General features: G+C 42.6%; 1 protein-coding gene across 4 annotated transcripts in view; it reads left to right on the top strand.

Annotated features, from left to right (window-relative positions):
- Positions 1 to 521: 521 nt before the first annotated feature.
- Positions 522 to 25,157, top strand: part of SLC44A1 (solute carrier family 44 member 1) — a 201,639-nt gene continuing 177,003 nt past the window's right edge. For all 4 annotated transcript variants that reach the window (XM_044265219.1, XM_044265220.1, XM_044265218.1 and 1 more), the window contains exon 1: positions 522 to 656. In XM_044265219.1, the coding sequence (XP_044121154.1) occupies positions 621 to 656 (36 nt within the window). In that variant the 5' untranslated portion in view covers positions 522 to 620. The remainder of the gene's footprint in view (positions 657 to 25,157) is intronic.

Here is a 25,157-nt window from a genome sequence, read left to right as displayed (position 1 = left end):
TGCCTCGCCAGTACCTCTCGGGTCCGCAAGCAATGCGGCCACATTTCGGCTGCGAGCCTGCTCAGCCCCCGGGCGCCTCAACCCCACGCGACCTCTCGCTCCGAGGCAGCGCTGTGCCTCGGTGCCACCGCTAAATAGGCTCGGCACTGCGCAGGCTCCGACGCGCGCCGAAGGACCCGGCCTCGTTTTGGCCGTCGCCGCCCGGCCGTCGGCGCCGCGCTGCACTGGGGGCGGGGAGTCTGATGGGAGACGCGCGCGGCGCTGAGGAGGCGGCGGCCCGGGAGAGGGAGCGGGAGAGGGACTGGGCGCGGGAGGCGGGAGGCGGGGGACAGGGGGAGGCGCCGCCGCCGCCGCCGCCCGCCCCTTTCCGCTGGGGAGCAGCTGCAGCAGCAGGAGCGGAGCAGGAGCCGCGCAGCCGCCGCCGCCGGGGGATGTGGCCGGCGCCCGCCCCGAGCCGCGCCGCCTCCTGAGTACCCGCCGCCACCCAAGCCGCCGCCGCCGCCGCCAAGCCGTGCGGGGCCAGGCCGCGCCCTCCCCGGGCGCCCGCCGGCTCGCATGCCGAGGGGATCCGGGGCGTAGCTGCGCGCCGGGCGCCGCCTCCGGGCTCCTCCGGCCCCGCCATGGGCTGCTGCAGCTCCGCCTCCTCCGCCGCGCAGGTGAGGGGCTCCCGCCTCCCGGCCGCCCGCCCGGATACCTCCCCCGCGCCGCGCCGCTGGCGCCCGCTGCCTCCCGCTGCGGGAGAGCCACCCTTCAGCCCACCGTGCACTCCGGAGACCCCCACCCCCGCCTCTCGCTCGCGCCTGTCCCGCAGGTGCCCCCGCGCTGGCTCCGCGGCTGCCAACTCGCAGCCACCTCTGCGCGGCCCCCAGTACGCCCCCAGCTCTCGCTGGCCCCTTTCCGACTTGGCCTCTTCCCAGTCACACCTGAGCGGCCCGTCCCGCCCGCCTGCAGGTAGAAGCCACACAGGCGCCTCCTCTCTTGCTCTGCCCCAGGTGGCACCCCGTTGCCTCGTCTTCTGGGCCTTGCGCCTCTCTTCCCATCTCCTTGGAGTCTCCCCTTCCCCATCCGCCGGCTGTTTTCTCTGCTCCCAGGCGGAGCACCCTCAGCCTGGGCTCTTCACCCCGTTTCCACCTTATTCCAGTTTCTGCTCCATTAGACATTCTGCCCCTTTCTCTTGCCCGCCGCCCCCGACACCAGGTTGAAGTGTTTAAGCGGATTCCGGAGCCCTTACACGGCCCACGTCGCAGATCCCACCCGCTCGCCATGCACCCCATCCCCCCTTTGTGCCTTGACCCTGGGCACCGCGGCCTCTTCGCACACCGCGGCCCCTGCGGGAGCGCTGGCACTAGGCTGGGAAGGAGATTGGGCACCTTGTGGGTGACGGGAGCGTTACGGAAACTCCCTCTTTGTTGCCAGTGTAACAGGAGGAAGAGGTGCCGAATTTAGTTTTTCTGTGGGCACTGGCTGAATGTTGTCGCTGAGGGCTGAGATGCAGAGATTTCTCCCAGCTTCTACCCTGCCCCCATCCAAATTTCGCTAACCTCCCTCTCCCTTGCCGATCCGAGCCCTTAACCTGGATGGAAATGTTTAGACAACTGTATGAGGATCAAATGTAATAGAACTTGACTGCTGGCCACTAATAACTGAGAGGACCTGTTTGTAAATTACCTAATTTAGTGAATTAGAGAGTGTATTTACAAATACGATAAAAAGCCATCAGGAATACTGCATCAAACTGTCTGGTGTTGGTGTATGAAAAATAGGCTCTGACAACGCCGGGGATGTAATCTCACAGTTTCATTAGCGCAGAATTTAGCTGTGGTCTTTGATTTGTTTGTTTTGGGGGAGACAAGGGCTCTTGTTTTTAGAAATAAAGGCTGGTTGGTTCTTGGTGAAGAAAAATGCTAGTTTGGGGGGAAAAAAATTCCTCCAGAGATCTAGCATCTGCGATAATGCCAGAAGTGTTTTGCTGCTGCTAAATGACTATATATAACTCAGTTTTAAATAACCTGCATACTTGTTCTGAAAATCTGAGATCTGTTAGAAAATGACTAGAATTGCAGATGAATGGAGGACATCTATATTTTATCAAGTATCCAACCTATTTGTCCAGTTCTTTTTTGGGGGGTGTTTGCTTACTGGGGTTTTTTTGTTTTTTGTTTTTTGTTTGTTTGGGTTTTTTTTCCCCTTTCTGCCTACTGGGATCACAGTCAGGCTGATTGGTTTAGTTAGTTAAACCTTCCTATTCAGTTGGAATAGCCAAGAAAATTGTATGTGGTGGTGATACGGAGGAGAGGTCGATAGACCAGGGTTTTCATATTAGCAGTTAAAGGTGTGGGATTACACAATACCTTTCAACTGGTTAGGGAGTTTTGGGGGAGGGGGTTCTAGTTGAGTGCTCTTTATCTCATATTTGCTTACATATTATTTTCACCAAAAAGGTGTTTTCATATGACCTTTCTTTTAAGAACTGGGTTACTTTACATCCTTCCTTGGTGGTGAGATCCCTTTAAGACAGGAAATTATTGATAGTTTGTGGATGGCTTGTTCATTGTGGAAACAGTTAAATTTGGGAGGGGTGGATGCTGGACCAAAACTCTGGTTTAATCACAGGTCTTGCATTTGACTAGGTCCACGTCTTACTTTTCAGAATGCTGTCACATACATTTTCTTCGCTTTTTCCTCCTCTTGCAGTCACTGTTGCCTTCATGCCATGTTCTACAGACAAGATGCATGTCATGTACCCTGAGGGGTGCATTTTTTTTTTTTTTTCTGTAGATTTCTATAACCAATCGGCAGCTGTCACATGCCTTTAAGTTCGGCTTTAGGGACTTGTAGTGTTTGGTGGAGCATCAGGAGCAGGTTTTGTGCCAAAGAGCTGGTCATTTTTGTTTGTTTGTTTGTTTGTTTTTAATTTGAGATTTTGGCATCATTATTCATTTGTGAAACGTTACCAGTCTGCTGGCATTTTAATGTCCCTTTCAGGAGTGTCTCCAGTTTTAGAATAGTATCATATCTCTCAATGTTGTGTTGAAAGAAAATAGGGATGCAACTTCAGTTACTTTGAACCTCTCTTAGAGGCCTCAATTGTATTTTCAGGCAGGATGTGTTTCTTTTCATGCCTTCTACTGGACTGTAAGCTTCTTGAGAATAGGAACTGCTTTTGTTTTCCCCATCTTTGTATCCATTGCAGTGCCTCACTCTATCCTGCACAGTTGTTCAGCAGTACTCAGTAAACAGAATGTATACATACACATTTCAGTATCTGGCTGGCAAGCAACATTGAATATGAGTCCAACCCTGACCCATGTGCTGTTTCACTTCCATGGACTGGTTGACTAATTCCATCAAGCCATCCTCTTTGAAGCTCAAAGTTGAACTGTTTAAGTTCAAATTGACCTGCCTTTTCCACATTCCTTCCTGTTCTGTCAGTGGTACCATCAGTTTGCAAAATTGAGCAGGAGTCTCCTTTTCTCCTGGTGTTCTGCTCAATGCCTATATTTTAGTTGGAGCAGTGGCTATAACGTCTTTAAAAAGCTTGTCTGCAAACTCTAATGATAACCTGCATAGCACATCAAAACAACGTGCTTCGGGGTACTCTGCAGTTCAGCTTAGCTTTTCTCAGTGGTATGTCAGCAATTTTAAAGCTCTGGCAGGTTTTATCAATGTAAATATAGTGCGTTTCCTTTTTGTAGTAGGGATTCACTTTTGAAATGGAATTTATTTTTCCTCCTAGTTTGTTGCTCTGCTGTAGACTTTCATAAAAGGATTTATGGTCTTCCCAACTGTTTCATCTCTTACAGTCTGTCCTGGTATTATTTTCATTTTCTTGGCAGTGTCTGGATATCGTAATTCGCCATCAAAATAATTATCCTGTTTTAGGATTAGATCAAAGAAAAGTGTCACCTTCTATACTAGCTTGCATTTCATTGCCGAAGGGGCAAATTATTGGCAAAATAATTTGTGCTGCATCAGTTATGTACATCTAAGAATCTTACGAATGTCTACAGAGTCAGGGCTCTTTCAGAACTCTTAATTATGATTTTTATTAGTGACCACTACAGGTTATTTGCTAATATTAGTAACTGCTCAAAACAAGCCAACACATGATAGCCTTTGCCTAAAAATGTCTTTGAAGGGAACGTAAAAGTGAGATAGTCTTGAGTTACTTTTTACAGCACTAATCTTCCCTAAGACTCTTAAAATTTATTCCCAACTCTCCATAATTCGTTTTTTCTGTTATAACCTGACATAATTTCTATTCTTGTAATGTTAAACTTCAAAGTTCACGTGTAAATCTTCAGATTTATGACATGTTCTTTCCCATTGACAAACCAGTTTGAATGAAGCAGGCTTTCCAAAGATTACTTAACAAATTGCCGTAAGTCTTTGTCGTTAATGGCTAGATCATTATTCCTCACAGCAGTGCTTTGGAGGCCAGGAGATTCTGCAAGTGCTGTGAAGTTCGGTCCTTTGGTTCTAACCTTAGAAATTGTGCGAAGGAGTCTTTTTGGTTGAACAGACCACCCCTCGTCTGTCTGACTTCAGGAAAAATTGTACTTGTCTACTCTCTTGTCCCATGGTCCTCAAACTGAAAGCTATAAATTTAACTATCTTTTTCTAGTTCTTCTATCTCATCTAGGGATTAATAAAAAACAGTCAGGTGGTGTACTAATACTGCTTAACTTTTGAGTATGTTAACTGTTCCTTAACAGATTTTTTCTTTTTTAAGATTTTATTTATTTATTTGACAGAGAGACAGACATCACAACAAGTAGGCTGAGAAACAGGCAGAGAGAAGGGGGAAGCAGGCTCCCTGCCGAGCAGAGAGCCTGGATGTGGAGCTCGATTCCAGGACCCTGAGATCATGACCTGAGCCAAAGGCAGAGGCTTAACCCACTGAGCCACCCAGGTGCCCTTCCTGAACAGATTTTTAATAATATTGTAGTCTCCGCCTGCTTTGGGGAATTTGAAGTCAGATGATAAAAATGGCACTTGAAGAGTGTAGTGGGATTTCCCAAAAGAAACTTAAGTTGTTCCATTAAACTATGTCCGGCAAAGTAGACTTTCTGGGATTAAAAAAAGTCATGGCATGAAGACAGTTTATTTTTCTTTTTCTGAATACTGTGCTGTTAGTATAGAAGATCCTCAAATTATAGAAATAAAAGTTACTGTTACAATTGGAAAATAATGTAAAAATGGTAATGCTTTTTGTACAGCTATTTTCCACAGCGATTTTTGTGTTATAATTTCTATAGTAATTCTGAAGTTGACTTCACTTTCATTTTACCGCTGAGGAAATTGGGACGTGGAGGTTAGGAAACTTGGCTCAAGTCAGCTACGAAGTGACAGATCCAAACTTTAATCCCGGTCTTATGGATCACAGTCCTGTGTTTCTGTGTTCATATGCATGCTTCCCAAATCTTAAATTGCAGCTCACTCTATCTTTAGAAAAGATCCACTCAATAAAATGTTGAATTAAGGAATTTTCAGCTTAAATTCGTGCCACCATTTTGAACTTATGTGGAACAACCTAGTATAATATAGCAAAACCAGTCTAGCTAGAATGTTCCCAGACTTCACAAATGCTGTCAAGTACCATTTGATGTTTTCATCCTATCATTTAGAAATGTTATTGGCTTGGGAGGGTAATTATTTATAAAAATGCATTCTTTATTACGCTTCTGGTAATTGGTTAATAGCTGTGTTTCTACATAACCCTCCATACCCTACCCCACCCCCAGAAGAAAGAAATATTTCCATGTTGTAACCTTGGCTTAGGTTTCTGGGACTCTAGGGGATATTAGAGGTAAACCAGTCCGACTATCTCACTTTTCTGTTGATCTAAACTAGAACTGAGAAGCTATGAAGTAGCCCGAGGTTAGAGGAATCCATTATGAGATAGCTAGGACTAGAAACTCTTGTCTCTTAATCTCCATCTTTCTGTGGTTAATTCTTAATGTTTTAAGTCCTCTTATCTTTGCTGAACTCAGAATTTGTACACACACACACACACACACACACAGTGTCTTTTCAGAATCTCTGGTTCACTGAAGGGTACCAGTATCCTCGTGTGGAAACTGGAAACTGAGGCATACAGGAGCCTACCTTTTATTCCTCCACATCACATCACCACACAGTGCTTCTTTTACCTTCTAAATTCTGTTGCCAACACCCCCGTCTAAGCCTCCATCATCTCTGGCCAGAACCTTGCTTATGGATCTCCCTGTTTTATTATTCATGCTCCCTTCAAATTTTTCTCTGTACTTAGTCTTAGTGATCTTTAGAAAATGCAGAGCTGGTTGTGTCCCTTCCCTGCTTGAAACCCTTTAATGGGGGTCACCTGGGTGGCTCAGTCAATTAAGCATCTGCCTTCAGCTCAGGTCATGATCCCAGGGTCCTGGGATCGAGCCCAGCATCTGGCTTCTTGCTCAGCTCTGAGCCTGCTCTACCCCTCCCACTGCCTGCCGCTCCTCCTGCTTGTGCGCTCGCTAGCTCTCTATCAAATAAATAAATAAATAAATCTTTAAAAAAAAAAAAAAAAAAAGGAAAGAAAAGAAAAGAAAAAAAAACCAGAAGCCTCTGATTGCTTTTAAGACAAAGACCAGAGCTCTGACCTTAGCCAACAATACTGTTTTGGGGCTGATCTCTTTCTAGTGTCACTGTTCTCCCATGCTCACTCTTGTGCTCCAACCTCACAGATTCCTTAGTAGATTGTATTTCTAAGGAGTTTTTCCACTTGCTGTTCGCTTGTCTGGAAAACTCTTCGTTTTCTCTTTGGACTTTGGCTGGCTATTATTCATCCTTTAAGTTTTAGCCTTAAAGTTATTCTTTGGAAAAGGCTTCCCTGACGTTTCAAACCAGGCCACGTCTCCTCAGTAAATTCTCATCGCCTGAAGAATTTTCCCTTTGAGTTCTTAAAGCAATAAACAAATAAAGTTGATATTGTCTAGACCGGAAGTTGTTGGCAAAACTATAATCCATGGGCCAAATCCGACCAGCTACCTGTTTTTATATGGCTTGCAAGCTAAGAATGCTAAAATCGTGTGTGTGTGTGTGTGTGTGTGTGTGTGTGTGTGTATTTTTTAATGGTTGAAAAAAAATCAAAAGATTATTGCATGATACGTTCATTTCATACAGTTATATGAAATTTGTCCACAAAGTTTTTTTGGGACATGATCCCACTCGTTTGTTTACATATTGTCTGTCAGTACTTTCATGCTTCAATGGCAAGGTTGAGTAGTTATGACAGAGACTCTACAAATATAAATATTTACTCCGTGGCCTTTAAAGAAAATGTTTGCTGACCCCTGGTCTAGAATGAGCTGACACCTCTTTGTCATGGGACTATATCTGTTTTGTTCACTGCTGTTACTCTCTGTGCTAGGTTGGTAGCCAGTACATGATAGGTACTCGGGAAATATTTGGATAAATTAATAAAGTTCTCTTTCCTACCATGGATGGATGTGGATGAACTCCTACCTTAGCAATTCTGATGTTTTAAAATTCAATACAATTTTTAAAGGGATAAATACTTTCAAAAAAGCTTTCTCTACATCATCCTCAGCGGTGTTCTTAAACAGCTTGTATGTTCCAGGTATACATGTCATGTGTGAAGCAAGGGGACTTTGAGACGTGTAAGTTCCCGGGTCAAGGTAGGTGGGAAAAGACTGGTCCACCCCAATAAGGCCAGGTGGATTTACAGTGCTGGCGTTTTTATAGCAGGCACAAATGGATGGGACTTTGTGTGAGGTGTTATAAAGAAAAAGTGTTTGAACTGGTGAGAACTTCAGTCGTTAAAGAGGCATTGTTATTTCTACTGTGGGAATTTACTCTGGAAATGGTTAAAGTTTCTGGCACAGTAATATTTCTGCCCTTTTAGTACTTTTTGTTTTCACATTTATTTGGAATATAGCACAGCGTGATGTTCCAATTTGGAATTTATGCATTGTGTCAAACTTAGTCCTCCTTTTAAAAGGTGATTTTTGAAAGAGATTTGCATTTTTCAGTATTTGTTTTAACATTTTATTTATTTATTTGAGAGAAAGGGACCCTTCCCCCACCCCCCACGAGCCTGGAGGGGGAGGGGCAGAGGGAGATGGAAGAACAGAGAGCCCTGTGCAGGGCTAGATCCCAGGACCTTGGGATCATGACCTGAGCGGAAGGCAGACACTTAACCACTAAGCCACCCAAGCACCCCTTTTCAGTTGGTTTTAATATATTCGGTGGTAGGAGATCCTTAGTTTATTTTTTCCTGTGATACACTCCTTTAAAAAAAAAAAAAAAAAGATTTCTATATTGTAGGGGGTGAGGGTCAGAGGGAGAGGGAAAATCTTTTTTTTTTTCTTTAAATATTTTATTACTTGAGAGAGAGCATGCATGAGTGTGCGCATGAGCAGGGGGCATGGAAGTGCAGAGGAAGAGGGACAAGCAGAGTCCCCAAGGAGCAGGGAGCCCTCCAGGGGGCTCCACTGCAGGACCCTGAGATCATGACCTGAGCCCAAACAAAGAATTTGATGCTTAGCGGACTGTACCACCCAGATGCCCCAGTAGATTCTTTTTTGATTTCATATCAGTTGTATAATAGGATGTACTTAAAAAAAACATTTGGTTGATACATCACTGAATTTTAAGTAATTAATTTCTTTCTTTTTTTTTTAGAGAGAGATTTATTATTCATGAGAGACAGAGTGATAGAGAGAGAAAAGCAGGCGCCCCTTAGAGCAGGGGCCCTGACATGGGGCTTGATCCCAGGACCCTGGGATCATGACCTGAGCTGAAGTCAGACACTTAACTGAGTGAGGTACCCAGGCACCCCTGGAATTTATTTTTTGTGCGAAAATAATATTACTCTTTTTAGCTGTTCTCTACATCATCTCACAGCCAACTATTTGGACATTTATTTAGACAGGAAACTCTTAAAAGCTATTTTTAGTCTAATTTTTTTTTTTTTTTTTTTTAAAGATTTTATTTATTTATTTGAGAGAGAGACAGTGAGAGAGAGCATGAGCGAGGAGAAGGTCAGAGAGCGAAGCAGACTCCCCATGGAGCTGGGAGCCTGATGTGGGACTCGATCCCGGGACTCCAGGATCACGCCCTGAGCCGAAGGCAGTCGTCCAACCAACTGCGCCACCCAGGCGTCCCTTAGTCTAATTTTTTAAGGTTGTTAGATATACTGAAAATTGTTAAAAGAAATATTTGATTTCTGTGTACTTTTGTATAACATAAATATCAGAAAAACAGAAAAATTGGAAATGGTTCCTTCAAGATGTTCAGGTAGCAGTGAAAAAAAAGTGTTAAAAAAAGTGTAAAAAGTGTTCCGGTTTTTTTGTAGCATTGTGATGATGATGATAATCTTGTAAGATTTTTCATTATGAATCACTTAGGATGGTTCCGCTGTAAGAAATAAATCTAAACAGCTAAAACCTTAAAAAAAGGTTAATCTCACATAAATTGAGAAGTAGGGTGGCTTCTAGGTTGGTTCGTTTAGCAGCTTGATGATGTCAGGAGGACATGATGTCAGTCTCTCTTTGCTTTTCAAAATTTCTTTTATTTTAAGGAAGATCGCTTCTCTTCCCTTATCTGCGCTCATGATCCCAAGATGCATGTGGCTCTTCCTACTTCCTCTGAACTAACAACCTCCAGTGGTTTCCCTTTGGTGGGAGTTAGGGAGGGCTGCACACTCATCCCTGAACCATTTCTAGCAGGCAGAAGACCAAGAACTCTGTAATTGGTTGGCTTAGACTAACCAGGATTTCCTGGCGTCAAGTGGAGGGTGGAGCAACACCAGAACCAAATTAGAACTCTGCCAGCAGTGCAGAGGGCGAGGCTGGAGATCGTGAGGGTGTAGTCGGCCAGTAGTACCTATTACACAGTCTTGTCGTTTTCTTCTGCCTGTAAAGTCGCATGTCTGCAGTGTTTCCCAACATTTTGCTTATAGCTCCATTATAAGACTTCACAGCTCATAACTGAAAGTCACACCATTATCTTTCCGTTCTCCCAGGAATATTGCTAGAGCCACTGCTGAAGCCCTTGTTTCTTCTACCCACACCACCGCCTCTTTCCTGTTCTGGGGCCAGGATAGTTTCAGGATTAAAAAAAAAAGACCATTTAAGGTTGTAATAATGGTTAAGTAGTTAATTGATATTCCCACAGTCCGTGACCCTCAAGAGAATCTTGGGGGTTAGTATAACCTCTTCCCTCAGGCTCTCAATTTCCTTGTCTGCCTCTTCTGTGTGTTTTTATCTCTGCCTAGTCATTACTTGTTTATTCTCTTTTTTCTAACGTTTTCTTTTTCCGTCCTTCTCATCCCTCCCCAGTGCACTTAAAGAGCCATAATACTGAGTAGAATGTGCTAGGATAGAGAAGGAAAAAAAAGAGAGTGTCTTTTTTTCTTTCTTGCCTGTTTAATTTCTTTCTTTCTTTTTTGTATAAAGAATAATAAGCCTGAAGATTCACATCATTATTTAGGGTATCTACAATATAAAGAGCTCTCATAAAAAAATACATCTCTGCAACAAATAGCTAATTTACAGAAGAGGAAATAGTAAACTAATATAAAAATGTGTTCAATCTTGCTGATAATCAGATTAACTGAAAGCACAGAGATACTCTTTTACACCTGCAACTTTAGTAAAAGTTAACAGAATATTAATTGCTCATGTGGTTTTGACTCAAGTGTATTTTATTGATTTGCTGAATAAATTGGAATGACTCTCTTGGGACATTGTTTGATGACATACATTGAGAGCCTTAAAAAGCAGTTGACATCCCTTATTTAGTACTCCAAAAGTATAGTAAATGCCACATGCAAGAATCTTTCCATTTGGTGCTATTTAAAATAGCAAAGGAGTTTATTATTAAATATAGTATTTTGGGTGTAAAATTTCTTTTTTATACTAAAAAAACTCTATTGTATGTGTCTCATTTCCCATCCCCAGCTTAGTGATCCTCCGTTAATGCATAACTGGCCTTCTACCTTCCTTATAAGAAATCCTTTCCCTACTGGTACCTTAAAGGGCCATTAGAATTTATAGAATTGATCACCATGTTATACTGACAAGATTATGGGCTGTAGGGCGCCTGGGTGGGTCAGTGGGTTAAGCCTCTGCCTTCAGCTCAGGTCATGATCTCAGGGTCCTGAGATTGAGCCCTACATCAGGCTCTCTGCTTAACAGGAAGCCTGCTTCCACCAACCTCTCTGCCTCTCTGCCTACTTGTGATCATGGTCAGTCAAATAAATAAATAAATAAATCTCTTAAAAAGAAAAAAAAAAATTATGGGCTGCATAGCCAGACTGCATGGATTTGAATTTCAATTCTGTCACCAGCTGGGTTTTTTGGACCAAAATCTTTAACATTTGGTGCCTTGCTTTCCCCAGATGTAAAATGGGAACAATAATAAAACCTGTCTCATATAGTCTTATAGCAAATTGCACAACCCATGAAAATATCTCCACCATTATGATATTAATGGAAACTAAATCTGTCAGATGTCTTTGTATCCATTAATCTCCCTGAAAAAAAAGTCCTTTTTGGGTTTTGGAAAAGGAACCCTGACTTCTAAAACTTTTAAATTGTGTCTGGAAGATGAGTGCTAAGGGTGAAAAAAACAGCAATGAGAGACTAAATTGGGTGCTTAGGAGTTCCGGGAATGGGGAAACCAAGAAAGGTTGGACTAGATGTTGAGTGGGCTACCTGAAAATGACCAAGAAAGGTTGGACTAGATGTTGAGTGGGCTACCTGAAAATCTGGCCTTGAAGGATGGGACTTTGAGTGGAGGAGAGACCGATTTCAGAAGAAGACAGAAGAGGCATTCCAAAGAAAGGAACAGCTGGGGAAAAGGCAAGGAAGCCTTTAACTTACTACAAAGGAGACCTGGCCAGAGTAGAGAGAAGAGATGTAACACATAGGGAAGCGTTTAATATTTGAAGGGAAGGAAGTAGGCAGCCATGGAGGGTTTTTCAGAGTGACTTAAGGAAGATTAATATGACATCCTTGCCTGTGCTCGAAGTGGAAGAAAGGGAAACAGATGCCACTCCAGGAAGCTGTTCACTATCTTGGACCAAACAGTGTTTCTCAAATGGAAAACAGAGAAGAGATATTATGGAATTGAAATAGGACAGACTTTCCTGATTTATCTGGGTATGTGGGATGAAGGAGAAAGATAAAGCCAGTTTAGAATTCCATATAATGGAGGAAGAGTGATCTAGGCATTGCAAGGGGAGATGGAGACTAGTGTGTGAGGAAGGGAAGATGAGTTCAATTTTGTGTGGACTGATTTTGAGGTGATATTGATACTGATAGTTCCATGTAGCTAGCAATTTCCCATAGGCAACGGAGGACCTAGCACTGGGTTTCAGATAATGCTTTATGTCATGTGCATAGAAGAGATGCTTTCAGGATGGGTCATCTCTGAGGGGAAGGAAAGGGCATGAAATATGACAGCAGGCAACTAGGGAATGAGTGATGACTGATCATGAACTGGGGGTTTCTCTGTGCTCATTCCCTGTCTGCTCTCATATAATAAATCTCATTTTTTTCCTCTCAACTCTAGGGGGTGGTGTCAGTGTTAGTCCCATTTTACAGATTAGGAAAGCTGAGGCAGTTTGCCCAAGTTCCCCCAAGTAGTGTGAAGCCTGGAATAGTTCAAGGCATGTACATTTCCTACTGCAGTACATTCCTCTCTCTCTACTGTACTGGGGACTACTACATTTGAATAGTATATTAAATATACCTCAGACACCACTTACCTGTCACTTAAATTCAGAGACTGTATGTAATATTTGCCCTCACTTTAAAGTGTGTGTGTTGGGGGGGGGTGTTGGAGTGATTTTACTTATTTATTTATTTTAAAGATTTTATTTATTTATTTGACAGAGAGAGACAAGGAGAGAGGGAACACAACCCGGGGGAGTGGGAGAGGGAGAAGCAGGCTTTCCGCTGAGTAGGGAGCCTGATGCAGAGCTCCATCCCAGGACTCCAGGATCATGACCTGAGCTGAAGGCAGACACTGAACAACTGAGCCACCCAGGCACCCTCATTTACTTATTTTTTTAAGATTTATTTATTTATTTTAGACATTGAGCAGCATGGGGGATGGGCAGAAGGAGAGGGAGAGGATCTCCAGCAGACTCCCCGCCGACCATGGAGCCCAAGGCTGGCTTGGTCTCACAAACTTGTGATCATGACCTGAGTCAAAATCGAGACTCTGATGCTTAACCGACTGAGCCACCAGGTTCCCCGAGGGTATTGATTTTAAATCCTTAAATCTGTGCACTCCAAACTAGAGGTCCAGGATGACAGTTTGGAGCAGCGTCTGTGGTCTCATAAGTTATAAACCTTGGACTCGAGGGACCCTGGACTGTTGTGTATTCCCTCCTGGGCTCTTTTACAGATTCTTCTTAAAACCTTGAGTCTGAAAAGTCTGTCATGGCAGTAAGTTTACCAAATGTGACTATAATTTTGTCCTTTCCTCCATAACTTAGAGTCTTGAGAATATCGTTTTAAATAAGGAATAAATAAGGAATATATGTTTATTTAGTCAGTGTTTGGAGATGCCCATGGATGCTGGTGTTACTTAATAGTGAGTACCAACAAGGCTCTGGAGAGCCATAAGAGAGGAAAGGGTGAAGAATATGGCCACAGTGAAGTTGACTTTGTAGCACAAATGATTAGCATGCACATTAGGATCAAATTATGAAGGGAGAGATTTTCACCACCAGGGCAAAAGCGGGATTTTTTTTTTTTTAGCTAAATTGCACTTTAAAAACTCAGCATATTTACGAGTTTTATTCCTTGCTTGCTAGGCTCTGAAGTTTTTTTCAGATCTGTTTTGCATGTGATTTTGTATTTTCATGACAAGTCTAAAAACATCAAGTGTTGGAAGACAATTCTAAAGCTATCAAGTTTTAGGTCTAGCATATTAAATACATTCTGAAACTACTTCTATGTCAAGAAAAACATTTTGGAATAGACAGTGGTGATTGAAGTAGATTTCAGTTATGAAAGTTTGGAAATAATACTTTAATTTAAAATTGAATGCAATTCTATTTTTAAATAATAGTGATAATTTTTTAAAGTTTACAGTTTAATGGTTTAATGTAGTTTAATCTATAAACTTGCCAAGGAGCAAGTAGAAAGTCATGTTTCTCTTGTAGTAACAGGCAAACAGCAAGAAGCCTCCTGGGCAGGAGGAACACTTTCTTCTGACCTACTAATCAGGCTCTGGGTTCCACGGGTGGTACTCTACAGTGAAGATACAAATGTTACTTATTTAACAATGCCTTAAGGGTTTCTCCCAAGCCTCTGCTCCCCAAACACCAGGGCTACAGGTGATCTTCCCCCCAAAAAGATTCTAAGGTCATAAAAGTTTGGGAAATTCTTGATTATTCCATGCCATCTCCCCAACATCTCCCTTTCCTTACCTCTTTTGAGTCACAGTGCATATCAGCATTTTAAAGGCTCATTACCCCCACACTCCCCATCCTCAACCCCAGGAAGCCAATTTAACTTGGCATAACTGACCTTTTGAATTTATTTGTCCTTAAATTTTTTTAATTACGTTTATTTTAAAATACATTTTATTTATTCTTTAAGTAAACTACCTCCAGCAGGGCTTAAACCCATATCCCCGAGATCAGAAGTCGCAAGCTCTATCCGCTGAATCAGCGAGGTGCCCCTTTTCTTTACATCTTGAGGAACTATTCTGTAGAACACACCTTGAGAAATGGTTCTTGAAGTATTCCTTCTCAGTTCCTTTAAGTGACAAGGCAGTAACAAGAATTGTGTTGGATCATGTAACCCTCAGGTAGGAAGCGTTCGGCAGATATGAAATGGAGTTTGAACACATCATAAGCTTCACATTCTTTAAAATATTAGCAGAGCTGGGGCACCTGGGTGGCTTAGTTGGTTGAGCATCTACCTTTGGCTCAGGTCATGATCCCAGGGTCCTGAGCCCCGCTTCAGGCTCCCTGCTTAGCAGGGAGCCTGCTTCTCCCTCTTCATCTCTTTCTCTCTCTCTGTCAGATAAATAAATAACACCTTAAAAATAAATAAATAAAATATTAGCAGAATAATGTAAATAAATTTTAAGTCACTCGAATGCATTATAATCTAATAGCCTTCATGTGAATGGTTTCTCATATTTGTGGTTTAAGATCTCCCAAGAAGAGTTAATAGGTTACAGAAGGACCCTACCAGTTTGTAACTTGGCAATCTGGACTGCTGTGTGGCCAGGTGGCCCAACAGCAAGAGAAGGAACCAGTCATTTGGGCTTAGGGGTTTTCTTCTCCTTTCCTCTGCTGCCTACACTCCAAGGGGCCATCCAGAGGTGGGACCTGGTGATCCAATGTTGTCTTTTGTTGGAGAAAGAATTGAGAATGGAGATGAAGTTGTAGGGGCTAATCAAATAATAGATCCTCAATAAATGCTTATTGAATAAATGTGATGAGGGGATGGGGTATTCAGGGACTAACAGTTTAGGATGCTAATGATACTTATCAAAATTACTAATAAAACAAATATAATGTGCAGTGGAGTGAAATGGGAATGAACCTGAAAACTATAATAAGGCCATTATTTGAAATGTTTGTTAATTCTAGTGATTGTGAACCTGATCTTGTAGCATGTGTCCCTTCATTATAATGAAGTCTTGGTGAAGACATTAATACTAGGCAGTGGGGGTGGGGGAGCACATCATAAACTAGAGACCCCTGGTCTGGTCCACACCTAACTAGGCTAGGTAATCAGCACTGGTTGATAGATTTATGAGAATGAAGTCTTTTCCCTTCTGCCTCTGTCTCTCCACTCCATGCCCCCCCACACTTCTTTTTTTTATTGGCTCCCATTGCGGATGCTCGAAGGAAGCTCTTCTGGCCCCTCTTCACAATGCCTGTCGGGAGCAGAGTGGGTAGAACTATAGCACCTATGGATTTTGTTCAAAGTATTACTGAAAGGACAAAAAGCACAGCAGAAATGAACCTGCCCATGATTGTGGCGCAGGAGTGAGGAAGCTCTGAGGCCAGTGGGAAGGCACTGAAAAAAAAAGTAAAAAAACATCAAGAATTTTGGTAAAATACAGAGAAAATTCCAGGCGGGTCATACGTTTTGGTTCAGTTCAGTGTTTACTGGCAAGTGTGCTGGCCAGTCTGGACTGGCTTTAACCAAGAGTGAGACTTTGCCTCTAGAAGTCTATAGTCTACAGAGAAGTGTAGGGGCTCCCCCAGTGTTGGAGTGCACCTGCACCTCTCTTTCTTACATAGTCATAAGTTACACCCATTTACAGTGTGTAAAACGCCGATAATTTCTTGGTAGATTCTTTTTTTTTTTTTTTAAAGATTTTATTTATTTATTTGTCATAGAGAGAGAAGCGAGAGCAAGCATAGGCAGACAGAATGGCAGGCAGAGGCAGAGGGAGAAGCAGGCTCCCCGCCAAGCAAGGAGCCCGATGTGGGACTCGATCCCAGGACTCTGGGATCATGACCTGAGCCGAAGGCAGCCGCTTAACCAACTGAGCCACCCAGGCGTCCCTTCTTGGTAGATTCTAAACTAATTTTTTTTTAAAGATTTTTATTTATTTGAGAGAGGGACTGTGAGAGAGAGCATGAGGTGGGGGAAGGTCAGAGGGAGAAGCAGACTCCCCGTGGAGCTGGGAACCGGATGTGGGACTCAATCCTGAAATCCCAGGATCATGACCTGAGCTGAAGGCAGTTGCCCGACCAACTGAGCCACCCAGGTTCCCCTAAACTAATTTTTAAAGATAAGAGTTAGCAGTTGGTTGAGCAGCTGACTCTTGATTTCACCTCAGGTCATGATCTCAGGGTCCTGGGATTAAGCCCCAAGTCAGGCTCCTTGCACAGCGGGAGTTTGCTTGAGAATTGTCTCCCTTCCCCTCTGCCCTTCCCTCCACATCCTCCCCCCTGCCCCTACCGAGCACTATCTCTCTAAAATAAATCCTTTTAAAAAATAAAAATAAAAATAAGAGCTAGAAATAGACATTATTTTTGAAGTATGATGTGTGTCCTTTCTTAACTGATAAGGTGGAGTTCAGTAAAGTTTGGGATAAATTTGTTGTGTCTGTAGGCATGATAGTATGTTATTATGCAGAGTGAAGGGAAAAGTAGTGTTCTTTACTAGAAAATAAAGCTTCCCTGAAGCCTACAGACAGGTCATACTGACTCCGGAGGTAGTCCCATAGAGAAGATGGTACCTGTAATATGTTTAATATATATATATATATATATATATTTTTTTTTTTTTTAAAGATTTTTCTTTATTTGACAGATCAGAAGTAGTCAGAGAGGCAGGCAGAGAGAGAGAGGAGGAAGCAGGCTCCCTGCTGAGCAGACAGCCTGATACGGGGCTCGATCCCAGGACCCTGAGATCATGACCTGAGCCGAAGGCAGCGGCTTAACCCACTGAGCCACCCAGGCGCCCCTGTTTAATATATATTTTTAAGTTTTTATTTATTTAAGCAATCTCTACCCGCAGCATGGGGCTGCGGATCAAGAGTCACATGCTCTTCCAGCCAGGCACCCCATATATTTAATATTTTTATTCCTCATTTGATGACCAACACTTAAGCTAAGGTATGATTTTTGTTCTTTGATGGTACAAGATTCTAGTAACTTTATTTAAAGTAAAACAAATTGAAGGTATTCCTTTGTGGTTCACTAATCTCTGGCGGCTCTCTCGCTGCTTGTCTGTGCTATTGACCGAATCCCAGCTCTCTCTGCTTTCACCCTGCCAGGAGGCCCAGGTTCTCTCGTCTCATACCAGAGGTGCCGTCCCAGAGTCTCAGACCTAACTGGGTACCGTGATCTGTTCAGCCACTGAACCACAGGGCCCACGATGGGTTCTTCATTGTCTCTTATCACTACGTTAGACCAACTTCTTCATTTTCTGCCAGCTTTCTCCCACTCAGATGGCCATTTTCTCTTTTACTCCTTTAAGTATTTGCACTTCGTCTGCTTCCAGAAATGTTTTACGTGATTTGTAACCAAATGTAAATATACTTAAGACTTTTAAGATGGGGGTGCCTGGGTGGCTGGGAGTGGCCACCTTTGGTTCCAGTCATGGTCCTGCCTGAGGTCCTGGGATTGAGCCCTGCAGTGGGCTCCCTGCTCAGTGGGAAGCCTGCTTCCCGCTCTGCCCCTCCCCCTCCTCCCCCCAGCCTGTGCTTTTTGTCTCTCACTCCCTCACACTCTCTCTCTGAAATAAATAAATCTTTAAAAAAAAAAAAGATTTTGAAATGAAAAGTCAAAAGCTAAAAGGAGAGGTGGTATAGAAGGAAGAGACATACATGTCCTAAGTGCCCAAGCTTATTCACCTACGAGGGTTCCTAGCTCTTCTTTAGTACTAATTCAAAGGAGATTATTACATGAAATCCTTTTTCAGAATCCCACGACTGGGAGGGCCTGTCTGTAGGCCATTCTGTAGCCCAGCCCACCGAGGTAGCAGATCCACTAGGTGGACTTTGTTCAGGCTCTGCTTAAATACCTCCAGTAGCAGAGAGCTCACTGCTTCCTGAGACAATTAATTCGGCTTTCAGGCAGATAGTAGAAATGCTTTCCTTTTTGCAAGCTGAGCTCTTGTGTCCATGTAACTTTACTGTTGGTTCTGATTCTGCACGCTTTAGCCAGATAGAATAACTGCACCAAAGATAGAAGTCAGCCTTTAATATGTGCCAAGTTTGTGTGTATTTTAAACTTAAAAACCCTTGATTTATACAACCATTTCTAAATGTCATGATTCCAGATCCTGTACTATTCTGGGCTCCCCCGTTTTTTTCCCCTCTTATGCTTTGATTTTTAAAATTTATTTTTTTATTCCTATCAAAGCAATACATGCATATATTTTTAAAGAGTCAAACATTTCTAGCTTGATCTTTTTTTTTTAAAGTCTCCCCCATTTACTGTTGCCTTGAGGCCATCATTTTCAAATCTTTGAACTAAATCTTTTTTTTTTTTTTATTTATATGATAGACAGATATCACAAGTAGGCAGAGAGGCAGGCAGAGAGAGAGGAGGAAGCAGGCTCCCTGCTGAGCCCGATGCGGGGCTTGATCCCAGGACCCTGAGATCATGACCCGAGCTGAAGGCAGAGGCTTAACCTACTGAGCCACCCAGGTGCCCCTGAACTAAATCTTTTGCTTTTGCCTCAGTATCTCTAACATGCTTGTATTACTGCCTCCTGGTTTTCCAGTTTCTGGCATTAATTTTGGCCTCCTGTTACGGATGATGAAGATGGAGCTCTCTTGCAACACCATTCTTGGCCCCCTCCCTGGGAACACTTCCAGCCCCAGTTATCTCTTATCTAACCTCCTGCTATAGACGTGTCATCATTTTGTTTGGATCAGTATTTAGTCTTTACATCACGACTATGTAAATGTTCTTCATAGCTGGGTCACATAATATGCCATCCATCTTACATAATCTTTTGTTGCTCTTGGAGGTAATTGTCTTGTTTTGGTGTTTACCTAGTTTCCTATGCACTTAATGACTAATTTACCTCTATATTCTTGCCTCTTTGTGTGAATTTCTTTGAGTCAGCTCAGATACCTTGGATGCTCTTTTCAGTTTCTATTTCTGGACTCGATCTCTTCCATATCTCTAGTCCGGGGTGGCCAATTTTCAGGCCTGCTGCAAAGCTCTTAATTTGAGATTTCCCTTCACATCATACCAGGGATTATCTTGGTCTTTCTTGTGTTGGAGTCCCAGTTATCTGGATCCTGTGAATGTTTTAAAAGTTTACTTAAAAATATTTCTTAAATGTCGGTGCGGCTTTCTTTATTTTGTGAATCTGTGTAAGGAAAATGAAGGAAAGGAGGGAAGAAGGTGGAATAGAACTGGAAGAAGAAAACTTTCTTTGCCTTCAAACTGCAAGATCTGGGAAGAGTTCAGAACATCTTTCTCCTTGGAATGAGACCAGTGAATCTGATCAGCATGGCGGATTCAGTATGCACTTATCTGTTCTTCTCCAAACTCCTTGGTGTGGCATTAATGTAGGTCCAGATCACCTAGGTAGGATCTAAGGGCCAGGGATCCCTGAGGGCATGGGTAGGAAAAGAGGTTGAAAACCACAGAACTGGTTGGTAGTGTATGTTAGGAATAGGTAGACCTTTGGATCACTTCCCCAGCCAAGCATCTAGATGTACACACTGCCCTACAATTTTCTATTTTTACATCTTACATTAAGGTCTATGATCCATTTTGAGTTCATTTTTGTAGAGGGTTTGAGGTATCAGTTGGATTTTTTTTTGTTTGCATTTTTGCATATGGGTATCTAATTATTCCAGCACAAGTTGTTGAAAATGCTATGCTTTTTCCACTGAATTGCATTTGTACCTTTTTCAGATATCAACCATATATGTGTGGGACCTTTTCCGAGCTTTCTATTCGTTTCATTCACCTGTTTTATGGTAGCTTTATATACTATATATTGAAATCAGGTAGTGCGATTCCTTCAACCTTTCCTTCTTTTTAATGAACTGTTTTGGGGGCGCCTGGGTGGCTCAGTGGTTTAAGCCTCTCCCTTCAGCTCAGGTCATGATCTCAGGGTCCTGGGATCAAGCCCCACATCGGGCTCTCTGCTCAGCGGGGAGCCTGCTTCCCCCTCTCTCTCTGCCTGCCTCTCTGCCTACTTGTGATCTCTCTCTATCAAATAAATAAATAAAAATCTTAAAAAAAAAAAAAAGAACTATTTTGGCTGTTACTGTTCTTTTGTCTTTCCTTATACATTTTAGAATCAGCTTGTCAATATCTACCAAAAAAAAAAAAAATCCCGCTGGAGTTTTGATTTGGCTTGCGTTACAACTGTGTATTAATTAAGGAAGAACTGTCAAATTGTCAAATAATACTGAAGTTTCATATCTGTGATGGTGGTATTTTTGTATTTTTATTTGTATTGTGGTGTATTTAAGCCTTTGTTTCTTTAATCAGAGTTAACTGTTCTGATTTTTTCTTAGTTTATTCCCTTGATTTGGTAAAATACCTTCTCCTGTAGTTTCCTGAGAAAGGATATTTGAGATAAATTTTTTTTTTAATACCTTGCATGCCTTTATTCCTACCTCCTACTGATTTTACGTTTGGTTGGATATAGAATTCTAGATTGGAAATTATTGTCCCTTAGCATTTAAAATGTGTTGTTCTTTTTTTTTTTTTTTAAGATTTTATTTTTATTTATTTGACAAAGGGAGAGATCACAGGTAGGCAGAGAGAGCAGGGGAAGCAGGCTCCCTGCTGAGCAGAGAGCCCAGTGTGGGGCTCAATCCCAGGACCCTGAGATCATGACCTGAGCCAAAGGCAGAGGCTTAACCCACCCAGGAGCCCTTTAAAATGTATTGTTCTTTTGTCATCTTTGCTTCTAGGGTGGCTGTTGACTCTGTTGCCATTCTGCTTCTTGAGTTTTTGGTATTCAACTAGTATTATCTTCTCTGGACCCTTTTAGGATCTTCCTTTTAACCTATGTTCTGACATTTTTCAGTGCTGTGTCTTTTAAGGATCTGTTTTCATCTGTTATGCTGACTGCTGTGGAGTCTTTCAATCTGGAAATTTGTGTTTTGCAGTTGGAAGAATTTTCCTGAATTTTCTTTGATTCTTTCCTATCTTTTTCTCCTGTTCCTTAATTTTCTTTTCTTCTTTCATTTCTGAACTCTTTGTCTTCTCCACATTCTGGTAGATTTCCTCAATTTATCTTTCAGTATTTTTTTTTAAGATTTTATTTATTTATTTGACAGAAGAGACACAGTGAGAGAGGGAACACAAGCAGGGGAGCAGTAGAGGGAGAGGGAGAAGCAGGGAACCTGCAGGGAGCCTGATGTGGAGCTCCATCCCGGGACCCTGGGATCATGACCCGAAGGCAGTCACATAACGAAATCCGTTAATTTCCTGGGGTATTTTATTTTGTTCTCTTCGACATTTTTTTTTTCATATTTGCATCTTCTGTTCTTATCTCTCTGTGCATATGTGTGCGCATTTGTTTTAAATTCAGTTCTCTATCTACATCATCTGTTTCTTCCAGCTTTGCTCTGTTTGTCTCTGCATTCATGTTAAAACTTTCCTTAAATGTCTAATAATCTTAGCTATCTGCTCAGTACGGAGCTCTGAAAGGTTATTTGAAAGTATTGTATTCATTTGAGAGTGGTTGACTGGGCTTCCACTGGAGGGTGGTCTTGCTGGCCTGTTTCCTTGGGAAACACCCGTGTTGGTATCTTTTGGACTGGTCAGGTTTTCCTCAAAGAAGTTTCTTCTTGTCTCTTGGAGGGCATTACTAGTCTGGTGCCAGAGTTCTGGGACACAAGGAGGAAAGAAAGCTGGGTGGGAGTGGGTCTCTATATGTAAACCTCCACTTAACTTTTTTTTGTTTCCATGGGGAAAAGGGCCACAGTCCTTCTGGGCAGACAAGGAACAGTTAGTTGCTCCATTGCACATAGGATGTAACTGCCCTTGGGCCTCCTTGCACTAAATTCTCCCATTCAACCTCCGGTTCCAGAGATACGTTATACCCCTAATTCCTGAGGTTTGGGGGTTTTTTTTGTACCATAAGTTGGTATGCTTCCTGGCTTTTCCACTGTTGACTCAGAATTTAGCTTTTTGGTCTTCCAGGTCAATTATCTCTCTCCTACCCACTTCCAAGCTCTAAAGATTTTAAATCCTTTTACTGTCATTTTAGTGGCATTTTGGAAGGGAGCAGAGTTAAATGCATGTATTCAGTAAGTCAGCATTTACTGGAAGTACTCTCCAAATCTCTTTCATCTTTATGAGTTCTAGTTTAACAGTTTCATTAGCGTGGTACACAGAAAGGAGCTCACTAAACTAGACGAAGTCCATCCTTCTGGATTCTTCACGTTGCCCAGGTTGGAATTAGCTTTTCCAGTATTTCTCTTACATTAGAAAAGCCCTAAGTCATTTTTTTTTCCTATCCTGCTGTTTCTGTAATGTTGGATTTTTAAAACATGATGACAAAACTTGAATTTCCCTAGGAAATTGAAAGCTGTTGGTTTTTGCCCAGTTTTGTAGACTTTATGAAACTTTTGGAATTCTGACTTTATTATCCAGTATATTTGTTATTTCTTTCTTTCTTTCTTTCTTTATTATGTCTTAAGTTTTTATTACCTGATGATTGGGTCAGCAAGCCAATTATGTCTTCATATTCATTTGGGAAAGGGCTTGTTGATTGTGGGGTTAACTGGCTCGCTGTCCCATTTCCTTTGGAAAACCCCTATATCATTATTTTTTAGTTTTAATACTGTTCATTGTTTAATTATTATTATTATTATTTAAGATTTTATTTATTTATTTGGCAGACAGAGATCACAAGTAGGCAGAGAGGCAGGCAGAGAGCCCGGGGGGTTGGGGGGAGGAAGCAGGCTTCCCACCGAGCAGAGATCCCGATGCTGGGCTTGATCCCAGGACCTCGAGATCATGACCCAAGCTGAAGGCAGAGGCTTTAACCCACTGAGCCACCCAGGCGCCCCTACCTCTTCTTAAGAGCCCTCAAACCCTCTTTTGTTAATCTGTGCTAGAATTTTACTCAGTTATGTTCAGTTGCAAAGTTTGTGACATTCATTTCATTCTCCTTTCTAAAAGTGGGGATGCTGACATGTTTCCTCTGGGTCTCTGCCATTGCGGAGGCCATATAGATATCTATATGTCTAGATGACCAGGGTGTGAACTGTCCCTTAAGTAGATGTCTATGTCTAGATGACCAAGGTGTGAACTGTCCCTTAAGTTAAGATAAGACACTGCCTTATCCCTGTGTTCTCAGCATACTGCACTGGTGTGATATAGAAGACACTCCATAAATGTTTGAGTGAGTTTGTGTTTTGAGACAGCTTAGGGACTCTGGACTTCCTCACCTGTTCACCTATTGGGCTTCAGTGTTTCCAACTCAGTGGTGAGTCACATCCTACTAAATTTTGGTAACACTTTTAAGGGTGTACTTTCTCACTTGTGTTTATTGTGTCAAGATTTATTAAAAAAAAAAAAAAAGCCTTTTCAGAGTACCTCTTGGTGTTGCTGGCTTTTGGATCTATACTGAAGAATAAGACGGCTGCTGCTCTCACGGGGCTCACCCAGTGGGGAGAAAGCATTGAAGTGCCAACGGTAAAGCTGTTCACGGCCCCTCCTGTGCACGTGTTGTCTGGACATTGGAAGTCATATGTGGGATACTTTCCCCCCCACCCCATTCTCTCCTTGGACTGCCTCTAGTCTTTCTTTATGTGTCATGTCTGGCATGTGCTAACTTTGCTGCCACTATCCTAGTCTGAGTCAACATTGTTTTGTGCTCAGGGACCTTCACTCCTTTCTCCACACAGCAGTCTGTGTGATCTAAAAGATCCCATCTTCCCTCACCCAGAACCCTCCAGTAACTTCCATCACACTGAAGTGTGATATCCAGACCTCCCTTCTGCCTCGGTCTGGCTCCTCCTGCCTCTACAGCTCCCCTCCTGCCAGTTCCTGTTCGGTCTGTTCTGGCCAGATTGACTGTTCTCAGACATGCTGAGATCCTTCCCTGTCAGGGTCTTGCTTTTCTTCTCTCTGCCTGACGGGACCCTCAGATTTGTCAGCCTTGTTCATCGGTTCTGAGATGACCTTTCTACCCCAACCCTGTCATGGGCTAATTCTTACTTGGTTGTATGTTTCTTTAAGCTGATCATCACCTGAAATTATTTACTGGCTTTCTCCCTCCGTAAGCTCCGTGAGGACCAGGATTTGTCTGGTTGGTTGAATGCTGTGTCCCCAGTGTGGCACCAGCCTGTGGCAATTGGGAGATGGTCAGTCAGTGTTTCTTGTAGGATGAATGATGCGTTACATCATGGCTTCTACCTCTCCATGATTAGTTCAAGGCCCTTTTGATGAGATAGGCCAGTCTGTGAGCAAACGCATTCTTCCATACTTAATAAGGTACCTCCTGGTAGAGTAGCATCTTAAACCATAAAAAACTAAATTCTGTTCTTTGATGCTGTTTGTGTAACTAGTGGTTAATTTTCCACGTATTTCCTAGTCCTGTCAGAATAATAGATAAAAAGACCAACTGTGGCTCTAACTCCTTGAGTTTCATAATTCCTAGATGCACTTCTCCAGTTTCTGCTGCTAGGGTTTTTGTGTCACACAGAATTTTTTTTTTTTTTAAGTAATCTGCACAGTGTGGGTCTCA

This window comes from Neovison vison, chromosome 9, assembly GCF_020171115.1.
Source record: "Neovison vison isolate M4711 chromosome 9, ASM_NN_V1, whole genome shotgun sequence".
NCBI lineage: Eukaryota > Metazoa > Chordata > Mammalia > Carnivora > Mustelidae > Neogale > Neogale vison.
Note: the sequence above shows the minus strand (reverse complement) of the source record. Positions and strands in the feature narration are given on the sequence as shown.